We start from the raw sequence: 12,605 nt of genomic DNA, 5'->3' as shown, positions 1-12,605 counted from the left end.
ATGGAGGTTCCCAGGCTAGGGGTCGAATCGGAGCTGTAGCTGCCGGCCTACGCCAGAGCCACAGCAATGCGGGATCCGAGCCGCATCTGCAACCTACACCACAGCTCACAGCAACACCAGATCCTTAACCCACTGAGCAAGGCCGGGGATCGAACCCGCAACCTCATGGTTCCTAGTCGGATTCGTTAACCACTGTGCCACGACGGGAACTTCCTGTAGAGTTTAATAAGAAATATTCAGGACCTACAGGTAAAAATAAGTTTTTAAAAAATCACTTAAAAGGGCAGGAAAAGTAAGTTAGTATCAGAATTCTCAACATTAATATACAGAGTGAGTCTGGAAGATAGCAGCATTTTCAAAAATGGGAAGGACTTAAGGAATGAGTTAAGCTGTCTTTAGAATATCACAGATAAGAAACACACAATTTTAATATACCAGAATTGAAGAAATGTGAGTTTGACAAGTGAGCCCTTTCTAAGAGATAGGCTAGACAATGGCTTCATTCAATCAAGAGATGACTTGTGAGACTTTGGCAAGAGAACTGATTGTTACTAGTTTTATTTAACTAAAACAACAATGATGGGGACAAGTGTGGGAAATTTTTATTTAATTATATATTCTAATTAAATAGAAATACTGCAGTTTTTTCAATGAGAGAAGAGACTAAGATATAAATAAAATGAGCTTATTGTTGCATAGGCAAAATACACTACAGGAGTCAAAATATACTATTTAAAACTGGCAAACTAATTAAAGAAGTTTAAATAAAAGAGACCAGAGACATGAAAGTATTAGTATAAAGGATACCTCTAGAACAAATGTGTAAATTTTCTTTTATACCAAAATATATTAATTTTAGGACTAATTGTAATATATACAGTCTTAAAATTTAAAACCTGATGGAATTGAGGCCCAACATATCAATTATATTAATAAATGTGAATGACCTTAAAAGAGAAAAAATTTACAAGTTGACTTACAAAGCAAGAACAACTATCTATGCTCTATGTAATATGCACATATAAAGTAAATGATTTAGAAAGGCAAAAATAAAGGGATGAGCAAATTTATAACAGATAAATTGAAGTAACAAGAAAATAAGAGTTCTCATCCTGCCACTAGACAAAGAAGAATAGAAACTGAAAGAATTAAATATGGCCACCAAAAGGGCCCTTTATAATGCTAAAGGCCATAATTCACAAAGATACAATAGAAGAAAATATAAAACTTACAAAGAAGATCCATTATGAGTATACATACCCATGAATGAGCAAACCTATAGAGACAGAAGGTAGATTAGTGATTGTCTGGGAGAGGAGGTTGGGGGGAAATTGTGAGTGAATGAACTAAGGAGGAAAATCTTACTGTTTTTTCATAAATGCTGAAGCAGTCTTTGACAAACTGTTATAGGTACTGTAACAGTATTACGGTTTTAACACTATAACAGTGTTACAGTTTTCAAAATGTAATAGGAATCTATGGATAGTGCCTTAATATATTGTATATGTATATGTATACATGTGTGTATATGCACATTGACACACACACACATAGATGCTTAATAGAGAAGTAGGATACATTTCCACTAAATCAAGCTTGCCCTTTATCTCCACTACAATTTAGTATTCATTTGGAAGTATTGGCCAATGAATATATTTAGATAAGAAGAAATAATCAGAAGCGTAAAAATTGGGGAAGACAGGGAGTTTCCGTCATGGCTCAGTGGTTAACGAATCTAAGAACCATGAGCTTGTGGGTTCAATCCCTGGCCTTGCTCAGTGGGTTAAGGATCCAGCGTTGCCATGAGCTGTGGTGTAGGTTGCAGACACAGCTCAGATCCTGCGTTGCTGTGGCTCTGGCATAGGCCAGCGGCTACAGCTCTGATTCGACCCCTAGCCTGGGAACCTCCATATGCCGCAGGAGTGACCCAAGAAAATGGCAAAAAAAAAAAAATTGGGGAAGACATGGAACTATATCTATTTGTAGACGTTATGCTAATAATATAGTTGGAAAGCTGTAGAAAATATCAATAAACTAGCTCAGACAACAAATTCAGCTGGGTAGGGGAATATAAAAATCAAAATCTTCAGGTCATGAGCAATAACCAAGTAGAAGACTTCATGGAAAACCCAATTTATATTATAGTAGCAGAAAAGATAATATCCTTAGGAAAAGCATAACAAGAAATGTATAAACCACTAAGAGGAAAATGTTGAAACACCCCTGAAAGACACAAAAATGTAATTGATTTAAACAAACTGAAACATCCCTTATATATTGGGTAGGTTGGCTCAATATTAAATAGATTTTAGGGGGTTCCTGTTGTGTCTCAGCAGGTTATGAACTTGACTGGTATCCATGAGGATGTGGGTTCTATCCCTGGCCTCTCTCAAGGGTTAAGGATCTGACATTGCCATGAGCTGCAGTGTAGATTGCAGACTCAGCTCAGATCCCCCGTGCCTGTGGCTGTGGTGTAGGCGGGCAGCTGCAGCTCTGATTCAACCCCTAGCCTGGGAACATCCATATATAGCAGGTGTGGCCCAAAAAGCAAAAAAAAAACAAAAAGATTTTAAATTCACCTTTGGATAATTTATAAATTTAATGCCATCTCAATGAAATGCCATTTTTTTCTTTAACTTAAAAAATTTATACAAATGTTTGGATGGAAAAACAAACATAAAAATAGCTGGGAAGAAGTCTCAAAGAAAGAAGACAACTATGAGAATTCAATAGCCCTCCCAGACATTACTATATTTTGGAGTTTCTATAATTTTTAACACTGTGATACTGGTACATGAATAAGCAGACAGACCAGTGGGAAAAAACAAAGTCCAGAAGTAGACCCAGTGTATATGAACATTTAGAGTGTGATAAAAATGACATTTTAAATAATTGGAGCAAACCTGGATTTGTTTTGACAAGTGGTTATGCATTTGGAAAATGAAAAAATTGGATTCATGTGTTTAAAAAGCCTTTCTAAAAAGATACATTGAACACATTCATTTTATAAGTTCTCTTAGAATTGAATATTTTTTGCTGAAAAATGAAACCAAGTTTATCTAACTTAGAAGTGAAGTGAAAACATTTTTAAACACTTAGGAAATAAGTATATTATAAATTACCTTTCATTTAGTGTTTCATATATATATATTGTCTTGAGTTCACAGTGCTTTTATCTTTGCCAACCAAAGTATCCTTTTCCTTACTATTTCCTAGTTTTAGCAAGGGGATTAATGTCTATAATTATATTAGTTTTGCTAATTATTGTGTTGGCAAATAGTATTATTTCCATTATTACTAGTTCATGTATTTTAAATATGCTTGAATTAACCTGTATGTTATTTAAATGAGCTAATATTGAGAATTCTGGATGAGATAAAATATCTTTTTAAAATTTGAAACGATTACTTTAAATCACAGTTTTAACATGAAGTTTGAGATGCTTATATATGCTTTACTTTTGCTAGAAGGAAAATTATAAATGAAGTAGTTCTTGAAGTGGTTACAAAGGTACAATCCCTAAATCCTGTCTAAAGAATGGTCTTGTCTTACCTCATAGTTTTTCATTGCAGCATCCTCAGGAGATAGATGAAAAAAGATTATTTGAACCAATGTATTTTTTCATAAAAGCTGCCTCTTTTTTTAATCATCTCCACAGAACCCTTTTCCCATGTCTTTTTCTACTGTACTACTTTTTTATATACTTTTCAGTTTTCTTATTTTAACCGATAGCATTTTCTTTGTTATGTTTACTGAAATATTCTATTATCCTTGAAAAGTTATTCTGAGCCTTCTTTCATCTTCTTCATTCCTTCTTTACTTTGTACATATATTTGTTATTGCACATAACAAATTGTGTTATTATATGATATTCTAATTTGTATGTCTTATGTCTAAAGACTGGAACTCATTGGGATAAAGCTATGTCTTATTTTTGTATACTGGTGTAATAATACTCAGTAACTGTTTATTTAATGGATTGATGATTAAAACTTTTAAACACAATGGTTCTTATTCTACAGAATATATTGTGGACTATAATATGTAAACTCAGCAAAAACTAAGTGAAAAGACTAGGAAAGATATAGGAATTTAATTAATATTTATATCAGATATTCCTTAATATTTTTAAGCTTTTTGGTTAGGAAAATATGCTAGTTTTTAGAAGTTATGTGTAAACTTTCTACTTTTATTTTAGGAAAAACTAATAAAATATGCAACAGATAGTGAAACAGTGGAACCTGTTATCTCACAGTTGGTGACAGTGCTTTTGAAAGGTTGCCAAGATGCAAACTCTCAAGCTCGGTTGCTCTGTGGGGAATGTTTAGGGGAACTGGGGGCAATAGATCCAGGTCGACTGGATTTCTCAACAACTGAAACCCAAGGAAAAGATTTTACATTTGTGGTAAGTTTGATAATTTAAAATGACAAGAAGAATTCTCTGTCCTAGTAGGATTTCTGTATTCCATTTACAAAAAACTATTCAGGTTATCCTTAGTGGCATCTTGATCTAAACTAGACAATTTAGGTAATTTCTGAGTTTATTCCTTAATACGTTTTTTTGTTTTGTTTTGTATTTTTTTTACTTTTTAGAGCTGCTTGTGTGGCATGTGGAAGTTCCCAGGCTAGGAGTTGAATCGGAGCTGCAGCTGCCAGCCAATACCACAGCCACAGCAATGCAGGATCTGAGCCGCATCTTCGACATACACCACAGCTCATGTCCATGCCAGGATCCTTACTTAACCCAGTGAGCAAGGCCAGGGATCGAACCCACATCATCAATGATACTAGTCGGGTTCTTTCCCACTGAGCCACAATGGGGACTTCTATTGCAGAGATCTTTGGCCAAAAGCTCTAAAATTGGAGCCCAGCCTAATGTGTTGGGTTCTTTTTTTGTTGTTTTTTGTTTTGTCTTGTTTTAGGGCCATACCCTTGGCATACGGAGGTTCCCAGGCTAGGGGTCCAATCCTAACTGTAGCTGCCGACCTAAGCCACAGCCACAGCAACTCTGGGTCTGAGCCGCATCTGTGAACTCCACCACAGCTCACAGCAACACCAGATCCTTAACCCACTGAGCAAGGACAGGGATCGAACCTGCATCCTCATGGGTACAACTCGGGTTCGTTAACCACTGAGCCATGAGGGGAACTCCAAGTTGGGTTCTTTTAAATAAGCTTTCTAACCTAATACTGACAAATGTTTAAAACCTAATTAATTATTTAAATATTACCATTTAAACACAATTGCAGATACCTCCATGGGAAACTAATTTCCCAGGTATTTTAATAGTATGTATGTAAAAATATTTCCATAGTTAAATGAGTATGGGAAATCTTGTAAAACAAAATTAAATATAGGTGCACATTGTGAATCTCCAAGAGGAGGATATGTTAAAATTATTTTGGGGGACTTCTCAAGTGACCAAGGTTCTACAGAATGCAATTTAGGACATACTTTACATACAGTTTTCTTTCCAAGGGTTAAAAAACAAAATGTGCCAATTGGTGGAGCTATGTAAAAGTTGAATGATTCTGACACTCTATAAACAGTTCTAAAAAGCCTTAGATGGCTTCTTAGCTATAGATTATATTTTAGTCCTGGTACCAAACTTTGTGTGAACTTTACTAAGCTTTCCTTTTCTAAGTTTAATTCACTTAGACAACTAAATTAAATTCATCATAGAATTCGTGGTACAGTTTAAGAAAATTTGTACAAATTTTCCTTTAATTTTTTTCTTGTTTTTATTGAGACGGGAGTAGAAGATTCAAGCTTTGCCTATGGATTATTGATGGAACTAACAAGAGCATACCTTGCATATGCAGATAACAGCCGAGCTCAAGATTCAGCTGCTTATGCCATTCAGGTAAGAGTGTATATAAACATTGCTGGCTTTATGTTATGAAATTCTAGTAAGGGAGCTGTAGATTCTGTGCTTTTTAAATTTTTTTAGCTTCATTTTTATTATCAAAGTAATATAAGTTCATGACAAATTGTCAGAGTACAGAAATATACCCTTCTAATAGATTATTATAGGTACTTTGACAAGTTTTTCTATGTACATACAAGTTGTATATCTTTTCTCTATCAAGCAAGGAGATCACAATACTTGATTTCTTTTGCGTTTAGCAGTCTATCTTGTGTAATTTTCCATGTCACTATATATATCTAATTCATTCTTTTCAGTGGCTTAATATTCGGTATGAATGTACCATAATTTTATTTATTTAACTCTTTAGGTAGTGTTCAATGTTTCGCTTTTATAAAAATGATTTTGGAGTTCCTGTTGTGACACAGTAGAAATGACTCTGACTAGGACCCCTGAGGTTGTGGGTTCATTCCCTGGCCTTGCTCGGTGTGTTAAGGATTTGGCGTTGCTGTGAGCTGTGGTGTAGGTCACAGATGTGGCTTGGATCTGGCATTGTTATGGGTGTGGTGTAGACTGGCAGCTGTAGCTCTGATGAGACCCTTAGTCTGGGAACCTCTATATGCCATGGGTGTGGCCCTGAAAAAAAGCAAAGAAAAAAAAACCATTTAGGATATATACATATAATTTCTGAGTACTTGAGTGAATATATCAATAATATAAATATCTAAAAATGAAAATATGTCTCAGAGCAAGTACAATAGTTTGCATTTAATAGGTTTTATCCAAAAGTGTCACCAGTTTATACTCCCTTAACAAACCTGCCTTTTATTAAAATTTTATTTTATTTATTTATTTATTTATTTTGTCTTTTGTCTTTTTAGGGCCACACCCGTGGCATGTGGAAGTTCCCAGGCTAGGGGTCAAATCAGAGCTACAGCTGCTGGCCTGCACCACAGCCACAGCAACATAGGATCCAAGCCGAGTCTGCAACCTACACCACAGCTCATGGCAATGCTTGATCCTTAACCCACTGAGCAAGGCTAGGGACCAACCTCCATCCTCGTGGTTGCTAGTTGGGTTCATTAACCACTGACGGGAACTCCCCCTTTTATTAAAATTTTAAATCTTTGCCAATGTGACAGATGAAAATTGGTATTGTCTTATTTTAATTTGCATTTAATTATGAGAGAGTGTAATATCTTTTATATATCTATTGATTTTTTGTGAATTTTCTCTAGGTGACCTTTTCTACCTTTTTCCCGTGGTGTTGGCTTAAATTTTTTTTAAAATTGATTTTTAAGACCTGTTTGGATAGAATGAAATTAACCCTTTGTCTACCATACATGTAATAAATAGTTTTCTGATTTGGCTTTCTTTGCCTCTTTTTATGGTATTTTTTTCAATGAAATACAATTAATTTTGTTAAATACTCAGGTCTGAAATTCATGGTGAAAGACCTGGGTTAAAGTTAAAAATTTGGAGGTATTCATAATAGAGATGATATTTATTTAAAACTGTGATTCTGGATGAGATGATCAACAGAGGGAGAAGGTAGAGGTAAAAAGGTTCTTATAATTGAGACCTGGACAATGAGAGGTCAGTGAGAAGAAGAGAAAGGAAGTAAAACAGACGGAGTTACCAATAAAGTAGAAGAATATGGTATTCTGGAAAACAAGAAAGTGTTTCAAGAAACACTTGATCTAAATGCTGTGATCTAAATGCTGGTCATAGGTATAATAATTTTAGAGTTGACAATTGACCATTGGCTATAGTAACATAAAGGCTACTGCTGATCTTGTTAAGAGCAGTTTCAGTGGAATTTAGAAAGCCTTATTAGAAAATTTTTAAAACATGTGGGAAGAGAGGGAATAGAGAAATTGCAGAAACTTTTGAGGAGTGTTGCTATCAAGGAGAGCAGAAGAATGAGATGGTAGCTGAGGAGGAAAGAGAGAAAAGATGGGGAAAATAACAGTATGTTTATATGTTGCTTGGAAACAGTTCAGCAAGAGGAGAATATGATGATATAGAAGAGAACTGATATAATACTATTTTAAGTAGGTAAAGAGATGTGGAATATAGCATACAAGTGGAAAGTAGCCTCCTTTAAAAACAAAAACAATTCATCTGTAGTAAGAAGAGAGAAAGAGCATATAAGCACTGATACTGATATTTCTGTCTGGGGAGATATTAACATGGAAGTTGCAGAGGTCTCTTCTGTTTGCTTGTTTTCTCAGCTGAAATATGAAGCAAGTGTTTTTTGTTTGTTTTTTCCTCCAGTTTCACTGAGATATAATTAACATACAGTACTGTATAAGTTTAAGGTGCACAGCATAATGATTTGACCTATATCATGAAATGATTATCACAGTAAGTTTAGTGAACACCCATCATCTCATATAGATACAAAATTAAATTTAAGAAAAAGGTATTTTCTCCTTGTGATGAGAATTCTTAGGATTTACTGTCTTAACGTTTCATATATAACATACAGCAGTATTAATTATATTTATCATGATACATATTACATCCCTAGTATTTATTTATAACTGGAATTTTGTACCTTTTGACTGCCTTCATCCAGTTCTCCCTCTCCTAACCCTATATTGGTGTTTTTGTTTGTTTGTTTTTCTTTTTTTTTTTTTTTTTGGCATATGGAAGTTCCTAGGCTAGGTGTTGAATGAGAGCTTCAGTTGCCATCCTACACCACAGCCACAGCAATGTGGGATCTGAGCCGCATCTGCAACCTATGCCACAGCTCACAGCAACACCGGATCCATAACCCACTGAGCAAGGCCAGGGATCAAACCCATATCCTTGTGGATATTAGTCTGGTTCGTAACCAGCCGAGCCACAATGGGAACTCCCTAATGTTAGTGTTTTTAAGAGTTAATATAAAATGTCCCCAAACTAGAAAGTTTGAAGATTGCTAATTTACTCAGTTTGTTATTGGAGGTTGATTGTAAGGACTTCTGAAGCTAGAGTGACTTTGCAAACATCAGAAAAAGCTGGCTTCAGATAAAATTTTAATGCCATTTTAGAGTTAAATGAAAATGAGTTTTTAGTATTTCTTTGAACTTTCACATCCTTCCTTTTATTAAAAAATACTAAATATAAGTGCATTTTATCAATATTTATATTTATTTTTAATAAAATACTAAATATAAGTATATATTAGAAATTGCTTATACCTTATAATTATCAGTAATATATCTATCTCATATAGTCATTTTCAGTGGAATTGGAAGGAAAGAATAGTAGATGAAAGATATAATACCCTAACATATTTGTCTTGTTTTAAAGATTAGTATTAGAGATAAAGTTTTTTTTCCTTCATCTCTAAAATCTTGTTTTATTTTAAGTAAAGTAAAATATAACCATTTAGTTTCTGGGCTTGAAGAGTAAATTGGCCTTTAACATTTGCATCTTTTTTCAGATTTATAAGCTCAGAATTTTATACCTAGAATTTGAGCTATCTTAATTTTTCTAGCTATTCTGGACCTGTGATTACTTTCATTTAAAATCAGAAAAGGTTAAATTCTAAGAACCCTGCAAATATAGAAATTTCCAGTTTTTCCTCCAAATAGTTTAATCATCTATTTCAATACATGTTATGTATAGCAAACAAATTACATGTTCAAGTATTGCCACAGCTTTGTGACCTAAGTCACCTAAATGGTTTTAAGCATTAGGTAAATGTCCTAAGCAAGTACACAACTTGAAAATTTTATGATTTTATGTATTTTTCTCTGTATTTTTATAACTTTAATTGTGTAGAATGTTGATGGATGTAATGTTTTATCTGTTTCACTGTCAATTTACAAGTGTAAAATATGTATTTGTAGGAATTACTTTCTATTTATGACTGTAGAGAGATGCAGACCGATGGTCCAGGTCACCAGTTGTGGAGAAGATTTCCTGAGCATGTTCGGGAAATACTGGAACCTCATCTAAATACTAGGTCTGTAGGCTCATTAAAACTATTTTCATAAAGTTGTTTTTAACTTTATAAAATAAATGTTATTTTTATATAACTTTAACATTAAAATATTTTTAGTATGTTTTATTATGTATTTGTCTACTGGGATTTATGCTTATAATCTTGTCAAATCTTGGTTCAATTTTGTAGCTTTAAGGAGTTCCCATTGTGGCTCAGTGGTAACGAACCTGACCAGTATCCATGAGGATGCGGGTCCAACCCCTGGCTTTGCTCAGTGGGTTAAGGATCTGGGGTTGTTGTAAGCTCTGGTGTAGGTTGCAGACACCGATCAAATCTGTTGTTGCTGTGGCTATGGCATAGACCAGCAGCTCCAAATCAACCTCTAGCTTGGGAGCTTCCATATGCTGCACCTACGGCCCTAAAAAAAAAAATTTCTCTAACTTTAAGTATTTAGTCAAATTCATTGAAACTGAAAGGATTAATTTTCTTTTTAATTCAACTGTCAGTAGTACTTTGAAAAAAATCTGCTTTAAGTTGAATATGAATTGAAGGTTTTGATAGGTCTAATTAATACAGAAATTGAAGAGTTTAAAGCTAGTGCTAAACCTTTAGGAATCCCAGTTAGAGATCAGGGATTTTTTTTACCCGTACCAGTTTCTCCTCATGAAAATATTTTCTCCTACTTAAAAAAAAGTACTTTCTAAACTTTTTTTTTTTTTTCTGTTTTAATAACTTTGTCAGGACTGATTGAAGTCTATAAATTGTTTTTAGTTAGAAACTTTAATTTTAGATAGTCTAAAATACAAGCTTATTGAGAGTTCCCATCGTGGCTCAGTTGTTAACGAATCCGACTAGGAACCATGAGGTTGTGGGTTCGATCCCTGGCCTTGCTCAGTGGGTTAAGGATCCGGTATTGCCATGAGCTATGGTATAGGTCGCAGACGCAGCTCGGATCCCTTGTTGCTGTGGCTCTGGCGAAGGCTGGCAGCTACAGCTCCGATTCAACCCCTAGCCTGGAAACCTCCATGTGCTGCCGGTGCGGCCCTAGAAAATACAAAAAACATTTAAAAATAAAATAAAATACAAGCTTATTAGATATGTGACCTTGGATAATTTAGTGTTTGAGCCTTAGTATAATACCTAGACTTGTGGTAAAATTCTTCGTAAAGAATGTAAGTATGTATACTTATTTGCTAGATGCTCTTTTATATTTAGAAACATTTTAAACATTTTAAACATCATTTTATTTCTTTTTTTTATTTTTATTTTTTTTGTCTTTTTGCTATTTCTTGGGCCGCTCCCGCGGCATATGGAGGTTCCCAGGCTAGGGGTCGAATCGGAGCTGTAGCCACCGGCCTACGCCAGAGCCACAGCAACGCGGGATCCGAGCCACGTCTGCAACCTACACCACAGCTCACGGCAACGGCGGATCGTTAACCCACTGAGCAAGGCCAGGGACCGAACCCACAACCTCATGGTTCCTAGTCGGATTCGTTAACCACTGCGCCACGACGGGAACTCCCCATTTTATTTCTTATTAGAAGATATATTTTACTAAAATAAAGTAATATTTGTTTTTTCTTTTTCTTGAGGACTCCTCACTTCATTATTTTTTTCTATATTTTATAGCACAGACAGATGCTTAAGATTCTGTAATCTAATGGAAAGTTTATGGTTTTTAGTCACATAGACCCAAATTTGAATCTTGGCTCTACATTTGCTAGCTCTGAAGTCTTGGGCAAGTTACTTAATATTTCCAAGTCTCAGTTTTTTTCATGTTGAAAATGTGGATTGTTTTCCTTTATGTGATCATTAGGAATAAAGGTAATATTAAAAATTTCCTAGCAGAGTATCTGACATTTGATTTATATTCTGTAATAAATGCTTATTCAATTTCAGATTGTTGAATTTTGCTTTTTTTGGAAGAGGTGGGGTTGCTATTCCCTATTTCATATGAAGGAGAAGCTAACATTTCTCCTTACTTGTTATTCAATTTAATATTTTAAAAGAAGCCAATATTTCCTCCCAACTTGTTCTTTTATAAGAACATATAAGTGGTCATTTATAAGAGTGATCTTAGCAAAGCAACGAGAATTCTTATGATCTTTCTTTTTTATTTGAGAGTTTGAAGGAACATCTCAGATGGTCCCTCAGTGATAAAAGTAAGATTTATCTAGCTAGGATCTGCTCACTGAAATTGCTGCCTCATAATATAAGAGATCAATAGAGAGCAATATTAATGGAATCGAACCTTTTTTTATGAAACATCAAGATACCAGGCTAGCCGATAGGGCGGTTTTATTGCTTGGACTGTTTGGGTTTTGCTCCAGAAGGCCTAGGAGAGATAAAGGACTTCCTAAAAGTATATCTTCATTTTTTCTGCTTTAAAGTTGTACTCCCAGATTCTCTCCCCTCCCCCCCCAACTTAGGCTATTTATTTTCAGTCACTAAGTCTGGATCAAAGGAGTGGCTGTATTTGGGAGATCTGATTTTTAGAACTTGGTAAATCAACTGTAGTTCAAAGTTGCCACAGAAATAATTTGAGGAGAAAATATCAGGATATTTCTTGGTAGATATTTACTTGCACTCCAGTATCAGTGGTTTTCTAGCTAAGTTCACCATAAAACTTGGTAAAAATCATCTAGAGAATTATATTCATAGTGATCAAACCAGAGAGATTATTGGATTTTTCAGTTTTTAGCAATTTGGGATACAGTGAAATATGTAATGTTTGCTGAGAACCTTTACTATATGGCATTAATTGTATTTGTCATTTCTTAACCTTCTGCGGTGATTGAAAAG

At 34.6% G+C, this 12,605-nt stretch overlaps 1 protein-coding gene across 3 annotated transcripts in view; it reads left to right on the top strand.

Annotated features, from left to right (window-relative positions):
• The window catches only part of ATR (ATR serine/threonine kinase), a 115,257-nt gene that overhangs the window by 47,886 nt on the left and 54,766 nt on the right, over positions 1 to 12,605 (top strand). For all 3 annotated transcript variants that reach the window (XR_007135455.1, XM_047783927.1, XM_047783940.1), the window contains exons 22-24: positions 4,199 to 4,405; positions 5,750 to 5,863; positions 9,709 to 9,824. Coding sequence is in view for 2 of the 3 variants with exons in the window: in XM_047783927.1 (XP_047639883.1) it covers positions 4,199 to 4,405; positions 5,750 to 5,863; positions 9,709 to 9,824 (437 nt within the window). In the remaining variant the exon portion in view is untranslated. The remainder of the gene's footprint in view (positions 1 to 4,198; positions 4,406 to 5,749; positions 5,864 to 9,708; positions 9,825 to 12,605) is intronic.

Source organism: Phacochoerus africanus, chromosome 1 (assembly GCF_016906955.1).
Source record: "Phacochoerus africanus isolate WHEZ1 chromosome 1, ROS_Pafr_v1, whole genome shotgun sequence".
In the NCBI taxonomy this organism is placed as follows: domain Eukaryota; kingdom Metazoa; phylum Chordata; class Mammalia; order Artiodactyla; family Suidae; genus Phacochoerus; species Phacochoerus africanus.
This window is presented reverse-complemented; position numbering and strand designations above follow the sequence as displayed.